Here is a 25534-nt window from a genome sequence, read left to right as displayed (position 1 = left end):
CATTTTCATATAGCTAGCAGAAATTGTTTTTTATTGCTCATTTGATTTCTAAATACAAAGCAAAGTTCCAAATAGGCTTCACTATAAAGGTTCTTCCATGTTGCTACTATAAAGTGACTAAGGCCTTTATCTAGCTGCGCACTTTGGTAAAAGATGTCACAAATCCATCAGAGCTTCTGCCACTGGTTATGACAGATCTCACTGCTCCTTTCCTTCTATCAGTGCTAAAGGTAGCACAAGGGAGGGGGTTGTACACAGATTTCCACAGCATGTAGAGGAGATAAAGTATCTGAGGGAGGGCAGGGAGAACACAGTTATTGAAAAGAAGGAAAGTACCGTATATAAAGAGGAAATGAGTGCAGGATAGAAGGTGTGCTGATATACGAGTTTCCAGCCTATATTACACTGCCACTGAAGTGCTGTGAAAACTCTGAAACTTGGATCAGGCTGCAAATTGCCTATAAGGGAGGGGCGTGAAAAAAACTGACCAAAAGGTAACCACTAACATACATAAAAAATAATTTTCTATTTCAAAAGTTTCCATATGATTCAAGAGTTCAAGTGGTTTTCCATTGGATAACATTTTTGCAAACAGTGACTTATGGATCACGCAAAAAATAGATGAATGACAGAGTCAGATCTGGTGCATCCTCAACCAACTTATTATACAATATAAAGATTATAGAGTACCCATTAAATACTCCACTGGCTGGTCTTTCTCGTTAAAGGGGTTCTGAAATGAAGAGGAGGTATCACCCATCTCCATGTTGGATGACAACTTCTAGATCAGCAGGGGTCCGACTACTGGGGCTCACAGCAATCAGTAGAATGGAGCACTTAGATCTCTGTTGTGCATGCCTGACTGCTGCCCCATTCATCCCCTGTGGGGTTGCCAAGCAACGCGCCCTATTTCTTTCTGCTGCTCCAGAGACAATAAACAGAGCAGTGGTCAAACACGAGCGACCACTCCATTTTAACGGGGATAAAAGAGCTCCATTCTGCCAATCCAGGGTGGATTACTACCGAACTATAAGTTATCGCCTATCCCAGCAGCCTTTGAAGCTGTTTAATTTAGGTAAAACGGAGTAAATTGTAAGAAAATACAACCTGGCCAAATCCGTATTTCCCCAAACGTAACCGAAAAGGTCTACCTGTGATGCTATCAAACAAAAAGCAATACACTGTAACGCTAAAACATGAAATATGAAAATTGAATTGCATTACTGCACTAGAAATATGAAAAATTGAGACTGCTTAGCGCATAAATTGGCCAATTCATGTTTACCCGGCAGCCACGATAAGGCGATTCTCGTTGCCAGGACCTAATGCCAATCCTCTCTTAGACTGAAGTCTATATCTCTATGGAGGGGTAGGATCCTGCTGCAATTAAAAACACCTGAGGCTATGGGGCGGAGTGCTCAGTCAGAAGGCCAATACGAATTTAAAAAAACTGAAAGTCACATCCAAACATAAATTAGGTTTCAACAGGTGCTTACCTATAGTAGCCAACTCATATACAATCAAACAAAAAGCAGCACACTAACGCTAAATCATGAAATATGAAAATTCTCAATTTTTCATACCTCTAGTGCAGTAACACAATTCAACTTTCATATTTTAGCGTTACAGTGTGCTGCTTTTTGTTTGGCTGCTCTAGGTAAGCACCTGTTCAGACCTAATTAATGTTTGGATGTGACGGTCAGTCTTTTGTTATTTATATGTATTAAGCCTGAGTCACACTTGCGAGAAACTCTCACGAGTCTCGCATCTCAATACCCGGCACTGCCGCCGGAACTCGGACCAGAGCGCTCAGCTGCATAGAAATACAAGCAGCCGCACACTCCGGTCCCGAGTGCCGGCAGCAGTGCTGGGTACTGAGCCGCGAGACTCGTGAGAGTTAATCGCAAGTGTGCCCCCGGCCTTAGCCTTCTGACTGAGCACTCCGCCCCTCAGCCTCAGGCATTTTTAATTGCAGTAGGATCCTACCTCTCCAGAGAGATATATACTTCAGTCTAAGAGACTATTGGCATTAGATCCTGGCAACAAGAATCGCCTTATTGTGGCTGCCGGGCACACATGAATTGGCCAATTTATGTGCTAAGCATTCACAATTTTTCATATCTCTAGTACAGTAATGCAATTCAATTTTCATATTTCATGTTTTAGCAGTACAGTGTGCAGCTTTTTTGATTGTATACGAGTTGGCTACTCTAGGTAAGCACCTGTTCAGACCTAATTTATGTTTGGATGTGACGGTCAGTTTTTTGTTACCTGTGATGCTAGTCACTTCCTACAGCCAAGTCCTGAGTCAGAATGGTCAGGGAGTCCAAGGTCAGAAGCCAGAAGGGTACGTGATAAACAGAAGGAAGAGACAAAAGCGTAGTCAGGTAACGTTTCGAGGTCAGAGTAACGGGGAAAATAATGGATCAGAGCTGAAGGGGTTAAACAGTCGGATGGTCAGAGTGAAGTCAAAGGTCAGGCAACAGATCAAACATACAGAACTCAGAGGGGGGTGGAGCTAGCCAGCAATGTGAGAAGAAGCAGGACACAGGAGCGCCAGTGAAATTATCCTGTTATCTTTCATTATCCTGAGCCCTGAGGGGTCTGGACAGTCTCACTGTCTTCCTCTGGGACCCGCGGTGCTGACAGGCGGTGACCGGGAGGTCAGCAGCAGAGATCTCCGCCATTATGAGGAAGACGCGGCGGGGGAGAGGTGAGGAGAGAGGAATTCAAGATGGCGCCGCACTGCAGCGTGGGCTGACAGCCGGGACACGTGCGGAGGAGAGGAGAAGGGAGACAGCTGAAAGGCTGCAGATATATGTGCGATCCCCCACCACTGGCTCTCCTACACACTGCCAGCAGGTAAAGGCTGGATTAGAGAGAGATGCGGGACAGATGGAGGTGGATGGCTCCCAGGAGATGCAGGGGGCAAGGGACGCTGTTGTGAGCTCATTTTCTCGTTCATCTTTGATGTCCGATGAACTCCCTCTGCTGGTGAAAGGAGGTGGTGAAACTGATTTGGATGGGAGAAACCTGTCATCTGAACAGGTGGATTGCGATTGGACATCCGGAATCTGAGTGGATATAAGGCTGCCGACGCCCTTGTAAGGTTGCTGGTGATTTCTCTGCTCTGAGCTCTGGCCTCCAGTTCAGTTCCTGTCTTCAGAAAGCTAAGTTTTGCTCTATTATTGTTCCATGAGATTTTGTCTGATTTGCTTAGTTTTGTGTTCAGCAAGCCCCGGCTGGGGCTTTGCTGAATTTCCATTTTGTCCGTGATCGGTTAAATCTCTTTTGCTCTGTCTTCAGAATATATCGGAGTGCTGATATAGGGATTTTGAAGTCTAGTGACTTCAGGGCCGTTTTTCTTATCAGACGTGTTGGGACATTTTTGGTAGGATTTTTACGGATTGCAGCCAGCATCTTTTCTGTCCTTTCCTATCTAGTTAGTTGGGCCCCATCGTTTGCTCTGCCTGTCTTTCTGCCTGTGTTTGTGTTTTCATCTGTTTTCACCGACAATACATGTTGGGGGCTGTCTATTGGTTTGGGGTCTGCTCTGGGGCAGTTTAGATTTCCCCTTTCTTTCTTTAGGCTTATGTAGTTCTCCGGCTGTGACGAGGTGTCTAGGATCACCGTAGGAACTCTCCACGGCTACTGTTAGTTGTGTGAATAGGATCAGGGGTCTGCAATCCGTTAGCTACCAACCTCTCCGGTTTTCTGGACTTAGCTTGCATTTTTGTTTTTTCCTCCTCCGGTGACTCGTTCATAACAGGACGCCATAGAGCCTCATACTGGGGAACAGATGCAGGACCCTGTGCTCAGGGCCACTGTGGAACAGGCTGATAATCCTCCCACCCTCACTGATGTTCTGAATGCTGTGTCAAGGGGGAACGCAGCGCTGGCCCTGCAGATGAAAGACATTAAAGATGAGCTGAGGAATGTGAGGCAGGACATTAGATCCCTAAATAACAGAACCACTGAGCTGCAGGAGAGACAGAGTGAGGTGGAAGATGTATTTTGGCCTGTCAGAACACGAGTTGAACAATACGGCAAAGTAATAGAAGCACTCAGAGCCAAGCAGGATGACTTGGAAAATCGGACGCGCCGCAATAATGTGCGTTTAGTGGGGGTCCCAGAAAAGGCAGATGTAAATAGAGCTGTGGAATATTTTGAGGATTGGATTCGCAAATCGTTTGGGAATAATGTGCTGTCCTCATTGTTTGCGATAGAAAGAGCCCATAGGGTCCCCATTAAACCTCAGCCGCCTGGGGCACAGCTACGCACGGTCTTGATACGAATCCTTCATTACATGGATAAAGACGCCATCGTGAGGGAGGCTAGAGATAAGACTGCCCTAACAATAAATGGGCAACAAATTTCTTTGTATATGGATTTCTCCATTGAAGTTCAAAATAAGAGATGGCAATGTCAGGATGATAAACGCCGGCTGCGATCCTTAAAGGTGCCTTGCTCAATGCTGAATCCGGCCAAGCTGCAAGTGGCTGCTATGGAAGATACCCGTTTCTTCGAGTCTCCGAGGGATGCAAGGGATTGGCTGGATAAGAATGAGAAAACATTACGTCATTCGGAGACTTGAGTCTGTTTATCCTTGATGTATGAACTACTTCATGATAATAGATCTGCACTAAATGTCTTTTGGTAGTTTTTTCGAGATACCTCCCTCTGGATTGACTGTCGGCGGAGTAATGATGGATCTCCCCTTCTGCCCTGTTGCACACTTTAAGTCCGCTCTGGTGGTCCATGCGGGCTACAGAGTGTAAAGAATTTTTTGATGTTTTTTTAATCCTTCCTTTTCTTGTTTTACAATTTTTTTCTTCTCTCCATTTTGCATTACGTCCAAAAATATTTGGATAACGAGGACTCCGGCAATGTGAGGAGCGAACTGTGGTATGGAAAGGATTTGTTTTTCATTTATTTTTTTTTTGTAGCTCCTGATTGATGGCGGTGATAAGCTGCTAACAACGCTTCCCTTTTTTCTGGAGAGCTGATGGTTAATGGTCTGGACTCTCGCGCTAAAGGGCCTGTCACACTAAGCGATATCGCTAGCAATATCGCTAAAACGCCACTGGTTTTTGTGACGTAGCAGCGATATTGCTAGCGATATCGCTATGTGTGATACTTACCTCCGACCGCTCCCCCGCTGGTTATCGCTGATCGCGCGAGAACATCCTGCGCCGTTTCTCGTCGTCAGCTTCCTGCTGGGCTTCCTGTGGCGCCGACGAGCAACGCGTGGACGGGGCGGGAGGACGTCCGGATCGTCTCGTCTGACAGGTAAGTAACGACCCCCGACCTCTGCTATGTCGCTGGTGAGATCTGCCTGTGTGGCAGCTCACTAGCGACCACTTAGCGATGCACCAGCGTTCCTGACCGCGTCATATCGCTGCTGCATTGCTAAGTGTGACAGTACCTTAAATAGAGAAGAAGACCCCCGGCCTCCAGTACTATGGTTAAATGGGGTATTGAACTGGTTGGGAAGAGGGGGTGGCATGTTGGGATTTGCTTGTATTTTCTCTCAATTGTCTCTTGATGTATGGGGTATTGCGGCTAGGTATATGCGAGAAATGCTTCCTCACGCTGCTCTATTGCTTTTATATCTCATAAGTAGTTACTATGGCTCGAAACCTTAAAATATTGACGTGGAATGTCCGAGGCCTGAATGAGCCGACTAAGCGTAAAGCAGTGCTTCACTATGTAAAATCTTCGCAGGCGGAAGTGATATGTTTGCAGGAAACACATATGACAAAGGATAGACTTCAATCTTTGCGTCATCTATGGGTTGGGAATTGTTTTCATTCCACCTTGTCCACTTATTCTAGGGGAGTGAGTGTGCTGTTTAGAAAAAATACTACGTTCTGTGAATCTGATTCCAAAATAGACGTGGATAGTCGGTCTGTATGTTTGAGTGGCAGATTGAATGAAATTGAATGTTTGATTGTAGCTCTATGTCCCTCCTCCTCCGTATTCTGGAACAGTGTTGAAGGAGAGTCTTCGGTTCTTAGAGACATATCCGGGAGTCCCGACGATAATACTGGGTGATTTTAACAACATACTGGATAACACATTAGATCGATCGCAGGGGTCAGGGGGACCATTGAGAGATCAGACACCCCTTGGGAGATTGTTGGATGAGGTGGAACTGGTGGATTTATGGTGACGAGATAATCCACGAACAAGATTGTACTCATGCATGTCCCTCTTTCATGGCTCGCTGTCCAGGATTGATATGATACTGGGTAACCCACAGGCAGCTCGACTGTCCAGAGGAGTCGAGTATCAATCTAGAGCCTTGTCGGATCACTCCCCTGTTATGGCGACATTTAACTGGGAAAATGGCGGGAGGGAGGAACGGGCACAATGGTCGTATAACGCATTCTGGTTACCAATTATTCAGGCAGGTGCTAGGATTCCTGACTTGATAAAATAATTTTTTGTTATTAATGAGGGTACAGCCCCCAGGGAAATAATATGGGATGCGTCTAAAGCCTACCTGAGAGGATTGTTGATCTTGTAAGTGAATAGAGTTAAAACTAAGTCTAGAGAATATGGGGAACTCCTACAGAAGGAAGTTATCTCTGCAGAACTGCAATACTTGAAAACTCCTTCTGATACACATTTTAACGCATTAAAGGACGAGGAAAAACGATCAGCCCAACATAAGCTTTCAAAAGCTGCAGATAAACGATATTTTCGGTGACAGGTTTATTTTGGGGAGGGAGAGGGAACTGGACATCTGCTAGCTACCCTGATCAAGACTCAATCTGGCCCTACAATGGTGGCGGAGATAAAAAATAAAAACGGGTAACTAGAAAGATCTTCTGTGGCAATTCTAGCAACTTTTAGCGAGTTTTTTGAGACATTATATAATTCGCAAGGGGGGTTCTCTTATGAGTTGCTCAGTAGCTTTTTGGGGACTACTAGTCTGCCTACTCTGCCGGAATCGGAAGCTGTTGGGCTGGAGGCACCAATTAGTCTGGAGGAATTAGAGGAGGCTCTAGATTCTATTGCAGGGAATAAGACACCAGGGTCTGATGGGCTGCCTGTGGAGATATATATAAACAGTACTCAAATATAATGCTTCCACAGCTGCTGAAGGTGTTTGAAGTGGCTAGGGAAGATGGGCACTTGCCCCGGTCCTTAAATGAAGCAATCATAGTGGTGATCCCCAAGGCTGAAAAGAATCCTTGTCTTCCCGAGTCATACCGACCTATCTCCCTTTTAAATGTTGATGTCAAGATTTTGGCAAAGATTCTGGCGATGCGGCTGTCTAGAGTAATATCTAGTATTATTCATCCAGATCAAACTGGTTTTATGCCAGAGAAATCAACTACAATTAATATCCGGCGGTTGTATCTAAATTTACAGATCCCATCAGATGAAAAGGAACCTAGAGCAGTTGCATCTTTGGACGCTGCCAAAGCATTTGACAACATCAAATGGCCATATCTGTGGGCTATATCAGCCAAGATGGGTTTCCGTAAAAATTTTATTGCCTGGATACAGCTGCTGTATTCGAGTCCAGAGGCCAAAATTAGAGTAAATGGGGAGATCTGAAATACAAATAACTTACACAGAGGGACCAGACAGGGGTGCCCCATGTCTACCCTGCTGTTTGCTCTGGCAATTGAGCCCTTGGCAGTAGTAATGCGGGCGACACCAGAAATTAAAGGGTTTGAATATGAGTCTTTGCAAGAAAAAATAGCGTTGTATGCTGATGATATGCTTTTGGGAGATTGGCCATCTTCTTTGAGGGTGGCAATGGAAGTCTTTGGATCCTTCGCAGTGATCTCTGGTCTACGTATTAACTGGGAGAAATCTTCAATTATGCCGGTGGGAGAGGCCCCCGAGAACTCCTTGGGATCGGCCGTAGGCTTAAATGTAGTCAAAGAGTTTAAATACTTGGGAATCCATATTTGGCATAATATACAAGATTTTGAGCGTTTAAACATTACCCCGCTACTTGCTAAATTTCAGCAAAAAGTAAAGGACTGGTGCAGGCTACCACTGAGTATGGTGGGAAGTGCAAACCTAGTAAAAATGGTTCTCATGCCACAAGCTTTGTATGCCCTCCACAATGCGCCCATTTGGATTCCTGGTCGAGTCTTTTATCAGATAAATAGAATATTTAGAGGGCTTATCTGGAAGAGGAGTGTTCCTAGAATTCTGTTGGAGGTTTTGCGTAGATCTAAAGAACTAGGGGGCTTAGCGGTTCCTGACCCGTTTCTGTATTATCGTGCAGCGCAGTTGCAGCATTTTAGAGGATTGGGGGAGGAGGATTCCATCATGCGAAGTTCCTCGGGTTGTATGCTTACATGTTTAGTGGGAAAGGACTTACTGGTGCAGGCGCTAGACTCGGGGCGGTTCCGTCAGGGTCGAGCTATCAATAGTCCAACAATGAAGTGCATGGAAAAGGTATGGAACACGGCCAAATAAATATTGGGTATACAGAGAGTCACAGGGCATTCCCTGATTTGGAGAAACTTGACATGTACAGAGCTAAATAAATTGGAGGGTTTTGAGCTATGGGTGAGGAGAGGGATTAAACTAATATCACAGCTTTATTCGGAAGGGGAGTTTCGATCCTTTGAGGATCTTATACAGATGTTTTCCATTCCTAATGCAAGATTTTTTCAATATCTCCAGCTGAGATATGCTTGTGAAACACAACAGCGACTTATTCCACTAGGTAACCCAGCCAAAACTCCGCTGTTGAATAGAGTAGTGGGGGGAGGAGGATCAAGAGGTATTATATCCATGATATATGCAACAATGTTGGAAAAGAAAGTGGCAAGCTTGGAAGCATTGAAGAATAGGTGGGAAGTTGATGTAGGTGATTTAACAGATGATGAATGGGAAGATGCATTGCAAGAAGTCAAAAAAGTCTCGGTTAGTGAGGCGCAGAGAGTGTCACATCGTTTTTTGCTTCATCGAGTTTATCGAACTCCTCTACGGCTGTTGAAAATGGGCTATGCTAGAGAGGCTGATTGTTGGAAGTGTGGAATGCCCAATGCGGATCTGATACACATGACCTGGAACTGTCCCCGGCTATGTAGGTTTTGGGGGGATGTGACTGATTTACTTAATACGGTCTATCAATGTCAAATGGTACTAGACCCCAATATTGCTCTCCTGGGTCGGGTGGAGAATTTGCCGCTCTTGGAGGGACACCAGCTGGCTGTCTCACGAATATTATATCAAGCTCATAAGAGAGTGGTGGCTCACTGGAAGGGATCTTCTGTACCAACAATCACGGAAGTTACTGATGCAGTTAATAACAATATAGATATGGAAAAATATGTGTACCAAAAGAGAAGAACAATTAAGAAATTGGAGGATATATGGGCGCCTTGGTTGGACTCACCCGGGTTGGCTCCTTCTAGATTAACATGGATGAGAGCGTTGAGGAGGATATAACTGGAAAACTCTGGCTGTGAGAGACCAAATGCATCGAGAGAGAAGAGAGGTTTTTTTTGTCGGGTGGGGGGTAAGATGGGAGGGATTTTTGTGGGGTTCTATTGTGTTTATGTAATACACTATTTGGGAACTACCCTGTATGGGATTACCTGTTTTTTCAGCTTTTGAATATGTTTAATAAAAAATTACCTGATAAAAAAACATACAGAACTCAAGGCACAGGAGAACAAACCTTACAAGCTGTATGTACGTCTGGCAGAGTTCTGGGAGACACAGCTCAGTTAAGAAGCAAGGCCATAACCTGGCATAATGAACACTTGGAGACAGCCGACGCCTCACAAGTCTCAGATGGGATGGTCAAGCTGTCAATCAACACACTGACAGCTCAGCATGCCCTTGTACCAGATTGGACAGCCAAGCTGTTAGTAACTGCATCCCAGACACAATGAGGGGTGGAACCATGACACTACCGTTAGCTAGCTGTGTATTCCGGAAAAACAGTATTTCCTAACAAGATTGTAAAGACTATGATGGGCTTATATGACTAGCATAGCAGATCGTCTCTCTTAATTTTGTATCATGATTTTGTATAAATTGTGTCGAAGCTGGTCCTTATACCTCTGTCATGCAATGGACGGCACTGTGCAATATGCTGGAGCTTTACAAATAAAAGATAATAATAATAAAATGTTGATCTTGGTGAGCTTAGAGGCCATATGTGCATTTACATGTGGATAAATTACAATATAAATCTTTCCACTGGATTATTCAGTATTCTAAAATCTAACAAAAACAATAACTTGGGTACCATATCAAGGAAAGGTTTTGTATAATAAAACATTAAAATATTACAGACCTCCATGTATAGGTGAAATAGAGATATCATAGGTGCTTCTCACAAAATTAGAAAATCATCAAAAAGTGAATTTATTTCAGTTTTTCAATACAAAAAGTGAAACTCATATTCTATAGTCATTACAAACGGAGTGATCTATGTCAAGTGTTTATTTCTGTTAAAGTTGATGATTATGGCTTACAAGCCATTGAAAACCCAAAAGTCATTATCTCAGTAAATTAGAACAATTAACAAAAATCACCTGCAAAGGCTTCCTAAGTGTTTAAAAAGGTCCCTTAAGGGGGTTTTACACATAGCGATATCGCTAAAGCATCACCGATTTGGTGATGCAGCAGCGATATCGCTATGTGTGATACTTATCTCCGACCATCTCCCCCGCTGTCTGTCACTGATCGCACGAGATCGCGCAGCTCCATTTCTCGTCGGGCGCTTCCTGCTGGGCTTCCTGCTGGCGCCGACGAGCGACACGTGGACGCGGACGGGAGGACGTCAGGATCGCCTCGTCTGAAAGGTAAGTAACGACCGCTGTATTGCTGCTGCATCGCTGTGAGATCTGCCTGTGTGGCAGCTCACTAGCAACCATTTAGCGATGCACCAGCGATCCTGACCGGGTCGTATCGTGGTCGGCATCGCTAAATGTAAAGGGGCCTCTAGTCTGTTTCTGAAGGCTCCACAATCATGGGGAAGACTGTTGACTTGACAGATGTCCAGAAGTCATTGACAAACTCCACACGGAGGGTAAGCTACAAAAGGTCATTGCTAAATAAGATGTTTGTTCACGGAGTGCTGGATCCAAGCATATTAATGGAAAGTTGAGTGGAAAGAAAAAGTGTGGTAGAAAAAGGTGCACAAGAAACCGGGATAACCGCAGCCTTGAAAGGATTGTTAAGAAAAGGCCATTCAAAAATTTTGGGGGGATTTACAAGGATTGGATTGCTGCTAGAGTCATTGCTTCAAGACCCACCACACACAGACGTATCCAGGACATGGGCTACAAGTGTCGCAGTCCTTGTGTTAAGCCACTCATGACCAATAGACAACGCCAGAAGTGTCTTACCTGGGTCAAGGAGAAAAAGAACTGGACTCTTGGCTCAGTGAGCCAAGGTGTTGTTTTCAGATGAAAGTAAATTTTGCATTTCATTTGGAAATCAAGGTCCCAGAGTCTGGAGGACGAGTGGAGAGGTACACAATCCAAGCTGCTTGAGGTTCAGTGTGAAGTTTCCACAATCAGTGAAGATTTGGGGAGCCATGTCATCTGCCAGTGTAGGTCCATTGTGTTTTATCAAGACCAAAGTCAGCGCAGCCTTCTACCAGGAAATTTTAGCGCACTTCATGCTTCCCTCTGCTGACAAGCTTTATCGAGATGGAAATTTCATTCTCCAGCAGGACTTGGCACCTGTCCACACTGCCAAAAGTACCAATACCTGGTTTACACAGAGTATCATGGTCCTTGATTGGCCAGCAAACTCGCCTGACCTTAACCCCATAGAGAATGTATGAGGTATTGTCAAGAGGAAGATGAGAGACATCAGACCCAATAATGCAGACGAGCTGAAGGCTGCTATCAAAGCAACCTGGGCTACCATAAAACCTCAGCAGTGCCACAGGCTGATCGCCTCCATGCCACACCGCATTGATGTAGTAATTGATGCAAAAGAAGCACGAACCAAGTATTGAGTGCATTTACTGAACATACATTTCAGTAGGCCAACAATTCGGATTTTAAAATAATTTTTAAAGCTGGTGTTATAAAGTATTCTAATTTACTGAGATAATGACTTTTGGGTTTTCATTGGCTGTAAGCCATAATAATCAACATTAACAGAAACAAACACGTGAAATAGATCACTCTGTTTGTAATGACTCTATATAATATGAGTTTCACTTTTTTGTATTGAAGAATTGAAATGAACTTTTTGATGATATTCTAATTTTGTGAGATGCACTTGTATATACACAGTCTGACTGGTTTATTCTCAGTAGGTTTTCAGGGGGGGGGGGGGGGGGGAATAAAATCCATCCTAAAAATATGCCGCACTGGCATGAGGTGTCACAGATGTAAGGACAGCAATTGTAAGGACAATATTATTAACTGGTCTGGTTTCTCAGTTCCTTCGAGCACACCCAGTTCATATCATGTTGTATATTGCAGAACAATAGTTGTATTGTGTCCTTACCTGACATTTTTCACTGGAGCCGGCCTGTGTAAAAGGTCTTTCCTCCTCGCCACTGTCTGCCGTCCTTGGGCGCGTTTTGACCATTTCTTCACCTGTTTGAAGATCTGAGCTCTCAAAATCCTCATCAAAGGTTTCATCATATACAGACATCGCCTGCAGTATGTCATCGTCAGTGGTGAACAAAATTGTATCTCCAAACTGTTCTGCGGCTAAAGTGGAATAAAGCAAAAATATAAAGCCAAGAGTTCTCATATGAGCCACTGACAAACATCTCTAGCAGCATCTTATCTACATGGAGTGAAAAGAAAGGGGCAACTACATTTAAAGGAAATCTCCGCACAGATTGACTGTTCAAACCATGTACAGGCACTCGGTGCACCCTTGGTGTGGCCAGTCATTTAAGTGCACCTTTCCGCCTCCTTGTTTTCATGCTATCTCCACGTCCCTCTTCTTTGATTGACAGCTTTGAAAAGTAAGTGGGAAAATGCACTTAATGTTTGGCCACACAAGGGTGCACCGAGCATCAGTACTTGCTTTGAACAGTCTTTTTGAGCTGACAGAGTCCCTTTAAAATTCCTAATCCTTATCTCCCATGATATCATCTGCCAATAAACCTCTCATTCGCACTAAACTGTTGTGTAAGTGGAATAGAAGTCGCAAAGGGGTTTTATACTTTTAGGAAAGTAGACTCCACACGCTCTAAAACACCTAAAATAATAAAACAGAGCTGGTCCTCACCCTTCGCGGGTCCAACTTTGGCTTCAGCGTCGCAGTCACGTTGTCAGTGTGCATCACCACTGTAGCTAATCACCGAGATCACCAGCTGTGCCGACGTAGATAGCATGAGTGACTGGCTGCAGTGGTGGCACATGCTGCCGAGACGGAGTCACCACAACAGTCAAAACATAGAGACCAACCAGCGGTGGGGAGCCAGGGCTGGACCCAGGGAGGATGAGTTCCTGCTCTGTTTGTCACTTTAAATATTGCAGGGTGTGTAGGGTCCATTTTCCTGAAGGTGAAAAACCCTTTTAAGTTCAGAAAACTATAAATGCATATGGGGTCTTTAGGGTGGTAGAGGTCCATCATCGATAGTCAAAGTAAAGCTTTTACTCAGCTCTTCCCATAACACCCAGTGAATAGCAAAGAGCATTGATGTGCATACACTCCATCTGCCCTCTATGCCCATGTAATCATGGGGGTAAGAAATGCAGCAGAGGGCTTGTGGTCCCCCAGTTTTAATTTAGCAGGGAACACATTACTTGGATATAACATCTATTCATTGGCACGGTTTCCAATGTACTAATGTATGTATGGAGCAGTCCCATAGATAATAGATTAAGTTGTGGGTTACACGCACAGCCACACCTTCACAGCGTGACCACCTCGGAATGACCCTTCTCACAACTGTATACTATTGAAGGGTTATTCCCATATTCATTGATAGGCAGAAATGGATAGTGCTTGTGAAAATGGGCAACTTGGCAATTTCCTTTTTATTAAAAATTTGTTCCGTATCCCCTTATAAATATATCTTTTTTGTTTACAGCTTGTTGCCAGTGCTTCGGCTACTGCTGTGGTCCAACAGTGTTGGCCGAACATGCACATTGTTCCCAAGCTCTATCCAGTAGAAGGACTACTGTGAAGCAGCTCCCATCCTGGACAGCTTCAAAGCCTCTTCCACTCCACACACAGCCTCATCAGACTGCACACACCGTGGGCCATCAGCGCAACAGGACCACTGATCCAAACGGTCAATCTAACAACAGCACCGTCCCCAGGAAGTAAGAAGCCATGAGGTGTGATCCTGCTAAAGATGATCCGACAACCCCTTCAAGGAGACAAAAAACAACAGTTCAGAAAAGAGCACTATTCTGACCTAGAGATAAAATCGTTACATCCAAGGAACTAAAGAACAATATAGACCCTAAGATGTTGCTAAAGAATTATTCCAATTTTTTGGGCAATGATATGTAATGATGATCTTCATGTTGAAGGATTTTTTGGTCCTAAAAAGAAAAGGAGAGAAAAATAGAGGAAAAAGAAAAGGAGGAATCAAGAAATGTGAGGCGCTAAAAGTTTAATATTAAATAAAGTTTTTTTTATATATGTATATTTATAAAATGGAAGGTCTACTAAAGACTTTAGGTGGGAAAATAACCATCCACTTACATCCGCTGAGTGTACCAGAAGCTTTGGCAATTTCTCCTCTAAAAATGACACCATGATCTAAAAGAATTTCTATGTCCTTCACACCTCGGAATGAATGTATCCTTGATTTGTTGTAATTCCATATTCTGATCATTGCCACATTACAGGGGGATGCAAAGTCTGAATAAATCAAGTGCGTCTTCCCTGGAGTGAATGGTGCCAGCCAAACGTGCATGTCATCTTGGGTTTTGTTGACGCCATCAATGAGGTTTGTTACCACTCTGGGGTCTTTGCCATATGCTGGTAAGATATTTATGTTTGGGGGGTCTGCTTCAATCTTTACGACTTTCACAGGGTTACCAGTGGATGAAAAGATTTCGATCCCATTAAGCCCAACATAATGTCTGTCACCCCAAGTAGAAGTAATTTTGATACACAAATGTTGACCATAAGGCAAAACTGGTATCTCAAAGTCATGTCCATCATTTTCTACAATGTTGCCATAGACTGATTTAGGCATTTCATGCACGGACTCCTTTCTAACGGTTGTGTTCTGTTTGCCTATCTTTTGTTGATGCAAAAATTCATCAAAAATATCTCCTTCAAAATTCATATTAGAAATCCGACCTCGGTGCGACTGATTGAATTTTAATAAAGAGGTCCATGACTCCAACAAGTTATTCTCCTGATCACTGCCCCACCTTTGCCTTGTTTTAGCGCTTCCTTGACTACCTAAAAATAAAATCCATTGTTAGAAAAGTGTGTACATACATTTCTACTTGTGTTCAAAAGATTATTATCTAAACCCCTTAAGGACTGAGCCACTTTGCACATTAATTGCCTCATTTTTTTAAATCTGACCAATGTCACTTTATAAAGGTAACAACTCTGGAACGAGTCACGGGATCCCTGTGATTCTGAGACTGTTATTTCGTGACATATTGAACTTCATGATAGTGGTAAAATTAATTCAATATGACTTGCTTTTATTTGTGAAAATACCGAAAATTTGGCGAAAAATTTTGAAAATTTCACAAATTTTCAAAGTTTGAATTCTTATGTCCAGAACCATAGCTATGTCGCACAAAATAGTTAATAAATAACATTTCCCACATGTCTACTTTAGATGAGCATAATTTCTGAAACATAAGTGTTTTTTTGCTAGGAAGTTATAAGGGTTAAAAGTTGACCAACAAAATTTGCAAAACCATTTTTTTACAGGGACCACCTTAATTTGAAATGACTTGGGGGGGTCTATATGACAGAAAATACCCCCAAAGTGACACCATTCTAAAAACTGCACCCCTCAACGTCCTCAAAACCACATTTAAGAAGTTTATTAACCCTTCAGATGCTTTACAGGAATTAATGTAATGAGGAAGGAAAAAATGAACATTTAAAGGGAACCTGTCACCCTTTTTTTCGGCCTGCAGCTGCCGGCATAGACATCGGGGGCTTATCTGCAGCATTCTGTAATGCTGTAGATAAGCCTCCAATGTAACCTGAAAGATAAGAAAAACACGTTATATTATACTCACCGGGGTGGGCGGTCCGGTCCGGTGGGTGTTGCGGTCCGGTCCGACGCCTCCCTTCTTCATGCGATGACGTCCTCTTCTTCCGTCCTGTAATGGCAGTGGCGCAAGCGCACTGCTCTGCCCTGTTGAGGGCAGAGCAGAGTCCTGCATTGCGCAGGCGTCTGAAGAGGTCCGGCGCCTGCGCACTGCTGAATTCTGCTCTGCCCTCAACAGGGCAGAGCAGTGCGCTTGCGCCGCAGCCATTACAGGACGGGAGAAGAGGACGTCATTGCATGAAGAAGGGAGGCATCGGACCGGACCGCAACGCCCACCGGACCGGACCGCCCACCCCGGTGAGTATAATATAACGTGTTTTTCTTATCTTTTAGGTTACATCGGAGGCTTATCTACAGCATTACAGAATGCTGTAGATAAGCCCCCGATGTCTATGCCGGCAGCTGTAAGCCAAAAAAAAGGTTGACCGATTCCCTTTAACTTTTTTTTTTTTTGCACAAAAATGTTACTTAGCCGTTTATTTAAAAAAAATTTAAAAAAATTTAAAAAATTTTTTTAAAAAATTTAAAAAAAATGTAAAAAAAATTTAAAAAAATTTAAAAAAATTTAAAAAAAATGTAAAACAAGAAATTGGACCCAAAAATTTGTTGTGCAATTTTTCCTTAGTAGACGAAAACTACTTGAGGCACGAAGCGCATTTGTCTCCTGGAGCGCAGATTTTCATAGAATAGTTTGCAGACTCCATACATATAGAGCCCTATATAAGTGCTCGAAGAGCAGAATCCCACCTCAAGTGACCCCATTTTGGAAATTATACCCCTGCCACACATGTGGATGTTAAATGTGTTTTAGGCACACTGTGGGGCTCAGAAGGGAGGGGGGCATTTGGATTTGGGTGTGGAAAATTTGCTGGATTTCTTTTGTAAGGTGAGGAGCCATTTCGCTTTTCCAGAGCCTTTGTACTACCAGTAATGTGGAAACCCCTATATTTCCATTAACAGATGATGGACCTGAGTGGGGACTTGCTTTTTATGTGATTGAGTTGAAGCATCTGTTGGGAACATTTTACATAACATTTTGGATCACATTTATCCGGCGCTCTACGCTGATCACTTCCTTTGGGGTTTCCATCTAAATCTCTGAGTGATGTGATTCAGATGAAACCCCCTAGGGATCCATTCACTATAATGAGGCAGCAGAGTTACTCTGGACTCCATCTGGCCTCTGTTCAGCGGTGTCCTTCTTTTCAGAAGTGCACAAAACTGTGGCCGACAGTACGCCTAAAAAGTTGGACACCGCAAGAACGAAGGTCAGACAGCGTCCACAGTGCCTCCGTCTGCCTCATTATAGGGAATCTTCCGCCAGAGGTTCTGTCTGAATCACGCATTTCAGAGATTTAAGGCCGGGATCACACTACCGTGTGTGATGCGAGAAACTCGGACGAGTCTCTCGCATCAACACTCGGTGCTGCTGCAGGCACTCAGGACCAGAGCTGCGGCTGCATAGAATACATGCAGCCGCACTCCAGTCCTGAGTGCCGGCGGCAGCGCCAGGTGTTTATGCGAGAGACTCGTGCGAGTTTCTCGCATCACACACGGTAGTGTGATCCTGGCCTTAGATGGAAACTCTGGTGTAAGTAATCAGTGCAGAATAAATGTGCATTGAGCCTTACTGCGATCTTTGGGAGGGAGAATGAAAAAATCAACAGCAGGTGACGAATTAGTTTTATTTTTTACACCGTTCATCATGAGGTTTAAATGATTAGGCGACTTTATTCTTTGGGTCGGTGGGATTACAGCAACACCTGATTATATATCATTTTCTAATGTTTTGGCGCTTTTACAGAAAAACTTTATAATTATTTTTGCATCGCTTTATTCTAAGAACTATAACCTTTTCATTTTTCCGCTGATGGAGCTGTATGGTGGCTTGTTTTCTGCGGGACAAAATGACGTTTTCAGCGATACCATTTATATTTACATTTGTCTTTTTAATTGCTTTTTTCCCCCTTTTTTTCCAGCAATATGATAAAAAAAGCATAGTTTGCCATTTTTTTTTTTTTTCACGGCTTTCACTGAAGCAGTTAACTAGTGTGACACTTTTATAGATTGGGCCTTACGGATGTGGCGATACTAAACGCGTGTTTTTTTTTTTTTACATAAAAATGTGTACTTCTTTAGTGAAATATTTGTAACTATTATTATTTTGTAATTTTTTATATATATTTTTACAATTTTTTACTGCATCTCCACAGTTTATTATATTTCTCAAACTGTTGTTTCAATGGTATTTTCTTTCTCCTATTGACTACCATGTTTCCCAGTTTTTTTTTTAACATAGACTTGGAGTTCAAAATCATATTCTAAAAACATCTATTGGTTCTTACGTACTTGTCAGTGGAAGGCTCAGATCTCGAAATGTTTCACTTTCTAACTCTCTATCTTTTGATTTTAGTGCTTCCCGTCTTCCACTGACTGGACGTTTTTGATCTGAAATCATCCTTGTGCCGAAGCTTTCCAAGTCATCCGTTGCGTTCCGTGCCAATATAACAGAAGAATCTGACTTATTGTCATATCTGCCTAAATGCCTTATTTCGGGATTTGCAGGCATTTCATCAATGAACTGGTCACGGACTACGTTATTTTCATTTCTTAAAGAGTCTTTAGTGATGGAATGACTTGAAAAGTTAAAAGGTTTTTCAGATCCTTGATTATAATGCTTCAGCTGAAGACTGGATGAAGATTCTAACCAGTGAGGGGTTTTACTAGCTGAATTACTGAGCTTTCTGCCAGTAAGATTTTCCAGCTGCTCTTTTATTGTCAGTTCATCAGAATCTGGCGGAGAATGAGAACGTTCAATAGAAGTGCTGCTTTCTGCCTTTGGAAGTTGTGCGGAGCTAACGGGCAATTCAAGAAGTTCATTACACAACCTATTTTCATCACTGCGGGAATTCAATTCTCTCCATAAAATGTTTCCATCTTCTCCATCTCTTTGATTTATTTTAGATTTGTTTGGTCCCATAATTTTCAAATCTTCAGCCAAATCCGATTTCTTCAAATCTGTAAAACTTTCTAAGTGTGACGCCTCAGGTGATCCGAATGACCGGGCTTGTGACAATATGTGATCGCACGGGTTTTCATTGCGGCTAATAGCACATTCTTCTCTTTCTTCTTTTTGGGTGCTGAGAGGAGGTGGGATGGCAGTCTTCATTTCACCATTTAGTAAGTCAATAGTGTTACAGTAGTCAAATACTTGGTTACCACACCCTTTCTCTAAAATACCATCAAACACCAAGGTTTCATCTTTATAGACCTTCACATGCTTTGCACCAATGTCTAGATCCTGAAAAAAAGGAAATTATGTAGGTTTTAATGCTGACATTTAACAAAGTACAAATGACAGGTAACTATTTCAACAAATAACCAAAATACCACAATATCCAAGGGCAATAGGTAGATCTAACAAGAGAAAAGAATTAGGACTGAGCAGTATGAAGATTTGGAAAGTCAATTCTACTACTGTATTAAAGGAGTATTCCCATCTCAAAGATTCTATCCCAATATGCAGTAAGTGTAATAATAACCATAATAACAGCAAATACTTCCAATTAGGAATGTAATATAGTTCTTCTGATTAGCTATGCTGCTTAACTCGTGCAGGCCATTGCAGTAGTAGTATCCATTGTTACAGTCATACATACAGTGACAGTTAATTAGTTGTTAGTAGTCGTAAGCATGGATACCTAAGCTGTTGCAATTTCTAAGTGGCGGTATTTGCTAATATTATTGCTTCACCTACCGCATATTGGGATAGGGTCTTGGAGATGGGAATACCCCTTTAACACCTTCTTCACATTTGACGCAAGTGTCAGAGATCCCGGGCTAGGGGCTCCTTGCCTATCCCTAAAGCTGGGGGTACCCTAGCCATCCCCGCTCCCCGGATTACTTCTGATGGCGAAGACTCCGGGACCACGTGCCTTACTGAGCTCCTTAATCAGACCTTATCTTTCCTCTCCCCCATCCAGGGAAGTAGGGAGTAGCAGTATATAAGAATATACAAACCAGGCTAACGGGAAGACGCACAGGGAAAAATGAAAATACCAATCATACAAATACAGTGCTGTGCAAACTAATTGGGACAAAGCATTTTTTTAAGTAAAATCGTAAGTTGGTTACCAGTCAGTGATTCAAACCAGTTTTAACTGCTTTGAACAGGTGTGAGTGCCTGTTCAAAGCAGTTAAAACTGGTTTGAATCAGTGACTGGTAAGGCCTCTTTCACACTTCAGTTTTTTTGCATCAGTTCAAATCCGCCAAAAAGTCAGACAAGCGGATCCGTTCTTAAGTGATGTGAACGGATGGCACGAGAGAGATAGAGAGAGAGAGAGAGAGAGAGAGAGACTCTCTGTCGCTGTATACCCATGACGGTAAGTTTATGTCAGTCAGGAAGGGTTCCTGCAAAATTACAAATTTCCGTCACGGCGATCGTGTGGGCACAGCCCATTTAAAACCCCTAAATGATGTGATTGCAGCATTTAGAAGGGGGGGAGGGACGTCATTGCGAGGACCCGATTGTTACCATGGCAACCTAAGGTCGTCGTGACGACATCCGGATCACCCAGCTATGGAAAGCCTGTTAGACCCTGCTCAGAGCATCCATGAATAAGGACTGGGTCGCAAGACTCAAATTATAATTTGGATATACGTTATGGATGTCTTTTTTTTAACATTGTTGGAATAATATTCATTATTATATTTGAAATCATGGCTGGGGGATTTTCTTACTTGGATTTGCTTGGTGCCACATTGGCTGAGAGTGGCTTCTTCCATGCCGAGGATTGCAGAAGTCACATTAGGGTGATCTGGTTTCTTTGCACATTAAGCATTTTACTGTACCATTAAAGTGAAATCTCATGCACACGTTGCTTTTTTTAAAGTTTTGAAGCAGTTTCAAGTCTCCAGCACGTCAATTCTTTCAGCATTTTTCACCAATTCAAACGTGTAAAAGATAGCATGCAAAAGGACGGCTAGAATGCCTGCATTTAACGTGAAGGTTTTCCTGCAAACAATACAGTATTTCCAGTAGATTTTTCTGCTGCAAATACTGAATATGTGAACAATATTCAGTACAGATAGCATTTCTTAAAGGGAACCGGTCACTCAATTCTTGGTGCCCAAACAACGGGTGGCATGAATCAGAACCTGGCTGTACAATTACAACAGAGTTGGCTTTTCTCCGAGATGCTCAAAATGTTTTAGAGAAAACATAGTTTCAAGATCTGGATGGGGTCTATAAAGGAGAGACGAGACTAGTCCTGATTTTACCTAGTCGAATTCTCCCTCCACTGCTCTGGCTGATTAACAGATGGTCTACCCCATGTGTATACAGGGAGAGACTGATCAATCACCTAGATCCGAGTGGGGAGAAGTTGATCGGCAAACACGTAGCTCCGCGCTGTCAAGAATACAAAAACAACAAGGGCACTACTGTACAGAAATGCACACCACAATATAATTTGATTAAAGCAATATAATGGTACAAGCTTTATTGACACACAAAAATATTAAAACACAATTAAAACCAACACATATCTACTCAGAAAAATAGCTAAGGCCCAATATGTACAAAAATGCATGGCATATATCTGACAAAACATGAACCCTAAACCTAATGGCTCATGAGGCATATAATACATATAGAAACCAGGAAAATAGAAACCTGGTTTTAACCACATAAATGAGAGGGAAAACCCTCATGATACGGAGCCCCCCTCAAGGATAACACATAAGCCAGTACAATAACTGGAGATGCTAATAAGGTGGAGGAGACAAAGGCCCCATGGAAGCCTGAAGGAAATAGGTTTAGTTTACCGGATATGCAGTGTATGTAGCAGGACCAACCCCCCCCGAATCAGAGCTCTGAGTAGAAGAAAACCATGGCCCCACGCGTATCGCCCAGGCAAGCAGGGCTTCGTCAGGGGAAGTCGGCTTTTCTCTGAGATGCTCCAAATGTTTCAGAGAAAACATAGTTTCAAGATCTGGATGGGGTCTATAAGGAGAGACGAGACTAGTCCAGATTTTCCCAAGCTGTATTCTCCCTCCACTGCTCTGGCTGATTGACAGATGGTCTACCCCATGTGTATATAGGGAGAGAGTGATCAATCACCTAGATCAGAGAGGGGAGAAGTTGATCGGCAAACACGTAGCGCCGCGCTGTCCAAGAACAATAGCAGCCTACTTTCACAGAATAAGCTACTACAGGCTGTTTAGCGGTCCCCCTGTCTTACCAGGCTATTAAACGACCGCCGATCCGCACACAGCCGGTACGCCAATCGACGCAGACCGCTATGCGTAACTAGTATGAAATTTCGAAGAATGTTCTAACATATTACAATGACTAAAGACAATACACGGGAACCTATTGTTAATTTTGAGTCAAAGCTATGTAAATCAAGATACAATTGTGCATGTTAGAGATTGCACGATAAAAGATGCTTTTAAGCTTTCATATATTCCTAGTGCTTATCTTTGTGATGTGGAACATCTAAATACCTAAGATTAGTAGAAGAATTCAAGATAAATCTGTAATAATAAATCCGCAAAATGAAAGACTGTGTGGCATTATCGTAAATCTTCCTTTTAATAAGCTCCATTGAAAGCATCAGTTAGATAACCGAACTCTTTTCTTCCTGAAATACATGCATTTACATAATACATTTCTTTTAAATTCAGACGCAAAGAAAAGCCTAATATAACGACAATAGGAAATATTTCCACAAATCTAGAAAAGAAAGCATCGAAAATGGTCAGGATTTGAGATCTACCATAAAACTTGTTATAACTACTAAAGCTGGCATACACATTACATGGCTGCCGGTTGATCGATGCTTTGGACCAGTGGTTCCCAACCTTTCGGACCTTCAGAGCCACAGTCGGCTTAGAGAGAGGGGCGCGAGCTACATCCAGCTCCCACCACCTTCAAAGTGGTGTCAACCAAAGCCCCCATTACATGTTAATGATAACCAAAGCTTTTCCACAGAAATCACTCCAATCAGTACACTGAGATGCAGGGGTTCTCACAATACCCCCATTCAGTATTCTCCCATCAAGGACTCCCAACGCACTGTCACATCCAGCTTTGAGAAATTCCTTTGACAGGAAGTACCGTCCTCCAGCGTACCATACCTCAAACATCTCTAAACCACAAGACCAGTAAATGTGCATCCACATCTGCACTTCTGTGCAGGGTTACTCACAAAATTCACCATTTTGAGATGCTCTCTTCATACCTGTTTGCTAGACCTGGACATAATGCACCAAGCTGGCAGACAGTCGTGAGCCACAATTCATGGGACTGCAAGCCACATGTGGCTCCCGAGCTACAGGTTGGGGACCCCTGCTTTGGACGATCGTTCGGCTTACAGCCATCTTGTCTGACGTCTCCATGCACAGGAGTACTTGTCGAGCCGAGTGTTCCTGTGTTCTCTATGATGCCCTGATGAAGTGAGCTGGGACTGGCTCAGGAAACACGTTGGCAATAAAGATATCTTGAATTCTACCACAGCAGCGCAGTCTCTTATTGCACTACCAGCCTTCTCTTTGTACCAAGTCCTTGGACCTCGTGCAGACTGCTGCAGCTGTTTTATGCGATTATAGGTGTTGTGACTCTCACAACCCTATCAGGTGAGCCTAACAATTGCTGTGCACTCATCTACTTTCCATACAGACCTACGCATTGGAAGCGCCCTGTCTCCCCCTTTTTCTTGTGTTCTCTATGAGGAAGCCGCCAATAAATATCTTTTCTGGCAGCTTATCTGCAGGAGTACAATACGATCGGCAGTCTAAGGCTGGTTTCACATTAGCGCTTTTTAAGCGCACGCACGGCCGGGGGTAGCTCCGCCCCCGAGCCGGCTCTCTGCCCGGCGTGCCCGCCCCTTGCTTGTAGCGCCGCCTCCTAGCGGACAGCGGCGCCTGCGATCGGCGCACCCTATCTTTAGCATAGGGTGCGCAGATCGTGCGCAGGCCGTGCGCTAGTTGCGCTTTGACCTGCGCTGCGCACTTTTGACGGTGCGCGCCAAAATCGAACTTTTCGGATTTTGGCGCGCATGGCGCACCGTCAAAAGTGCGCAGCGCAGGTCAAAGCGCAACTAGCGCACGGCCTGCGCACGATCTGCGCACCCTATGCTAAAGATAGGGTGCGCCGATCGCAGGCGCCGCTGTCCGCTAGGAGGCGGCGCTACAAGCAAGGGGCGGGCACGCCGGGCAGAGAGCCGGCTCGGGGGCGGAGCTACCCCCGGCCGTGCGTGCGCTTAAAAAGCGCTAATGTGAAACCAGCCTAACATAGGACATGCCAATTGATATCTTCCCTGACGATCAGTTGACCAGCACCTTATACACAGAGTGACGGACAAATCCATCAATACTGTCAGATTCAGTTGACAATCGGCTTGGTTGCATAGACTTTTTTATTTACTATGTGCTTAGGGAGAAACAGGCAGGTATTTCTAACTACCTGCCTGTTCTAGCCAGCACCAGCTCTGAGCAATCTCCAACAGCTGCTGCAGATGATTCAACTGCTCTACGACAACAGAGCAGCTCTGTCGAACAAGATGTCATGTGGATTGGAAGCCAGCTTCCCGCAGATAGGCAGCAGGCTGTCAATCAGCATGACATCGGCAGTCAAGCCCATGAGGTCGGCGGAAGCAACTGGATCACCAGCAGAAGCAGTTTGTGACTGCTTTGTGCTGGCAGAGATCATCGAAGAGCACAACAAGCATTTAGTTAGCAACTACCCACATGTTAGTTCTTAGGCACATTGTAAAAAAAAAGGCCCGGATAGCCCTTTTAATGGAGGAAATTTTTGGCCCACACAATAATACAGAATATATTAGACTGAAACGGAACATTTACCAGTTGTGAGGGCTAAAACATTGACTGTTTATATCCTAGAAGATACCAAAATGATTGTTACTTATCCCCCGAAGCTCCAGTACCACCTCGTCGCTACACCCTGGGGGTCTTTGCCGACATGGCTGGCTGCCATGTAATTGTTTTAGCTAATTACTGGGCTCAGCGGGCCAGTGTCGTCTACCTTGGCACGACCAATGATGATTAGAGATTTCAAAGTTGATCAACCAATTCCAATGATCAAGGGATTGTGAGCTCTTTACCCTTAATGACCTCAAGAGGGTGTGGACTTTTTTTAAGGAATCCCTTGGTTGTTATCCCTGGATTAGTCTTTGTTTCTAAAGTCTTGTGAGGAATTGGAAGACAAGCACCGGAACACGGTATCAAGGCTACAGCCAGGACTTATTGGCAGACGGCAGGTGGGTTGAGGAAGATTTCAAGCGAATCGGATAATGCTATTAACCTGCAGATATAGGGTTAATCTCCCGAAT

The 25534-nt window shown here is 43.6% G+C and overlaps 1 protein-coding gene across 5 annotated transcripts in view; it reads right to left on the bottom strand.

Annotated features, from left to right (window-relative positions):
* The window catches only part of KATNIP (katanin interacting protein), a 268939-nt gene that overhangs the window by 155387 nt on the left and 88018 nt on the right, over positions 1–25534 (bottom strand). For all 5 annotated transcript variants that reach the window (XM_073542765.1, XM_073542769.1, XM_073542766.1 and 2 more), the window contains 3 exons: positions 18530–19481; positions 14632–15342; positions 12463–12671 (listed from right to left, as the gene is read on the bottom strand). In XM_073542765.1, the coding sequence (XP_073398866.1) occupies positions 12463–12671; positions 14632–15342; positions 18530–19481 (1872 nt within the window). The remainder of the gene's footprint in view (positions 1–12462; positions 12672–14631; positions 15343–18529; positions 19482–25534) is intronic.

This window comes from Dendrobates tinctorius, unplaced genomic scaffold, assembly GCF_039654945.1.
Source record: "Dendrobates tinctorius isolate UK_male_01 unplaced genomic scaffold, ASM3965494v1 ptg000129l, whole genome shotgun sequence".
In the NCBI taxonomy this organism is placed as follows: Eukaryota; Metazoa; Chordata; class Amphibia; order Anura; family Dendrobatidae; genus Dendrobates; species Dendrobates tinctorius.
Note: the sequence above shows the minus strand (reverse complement) of the source record. Positions and strands in the feature narration are given on the sequence as shown.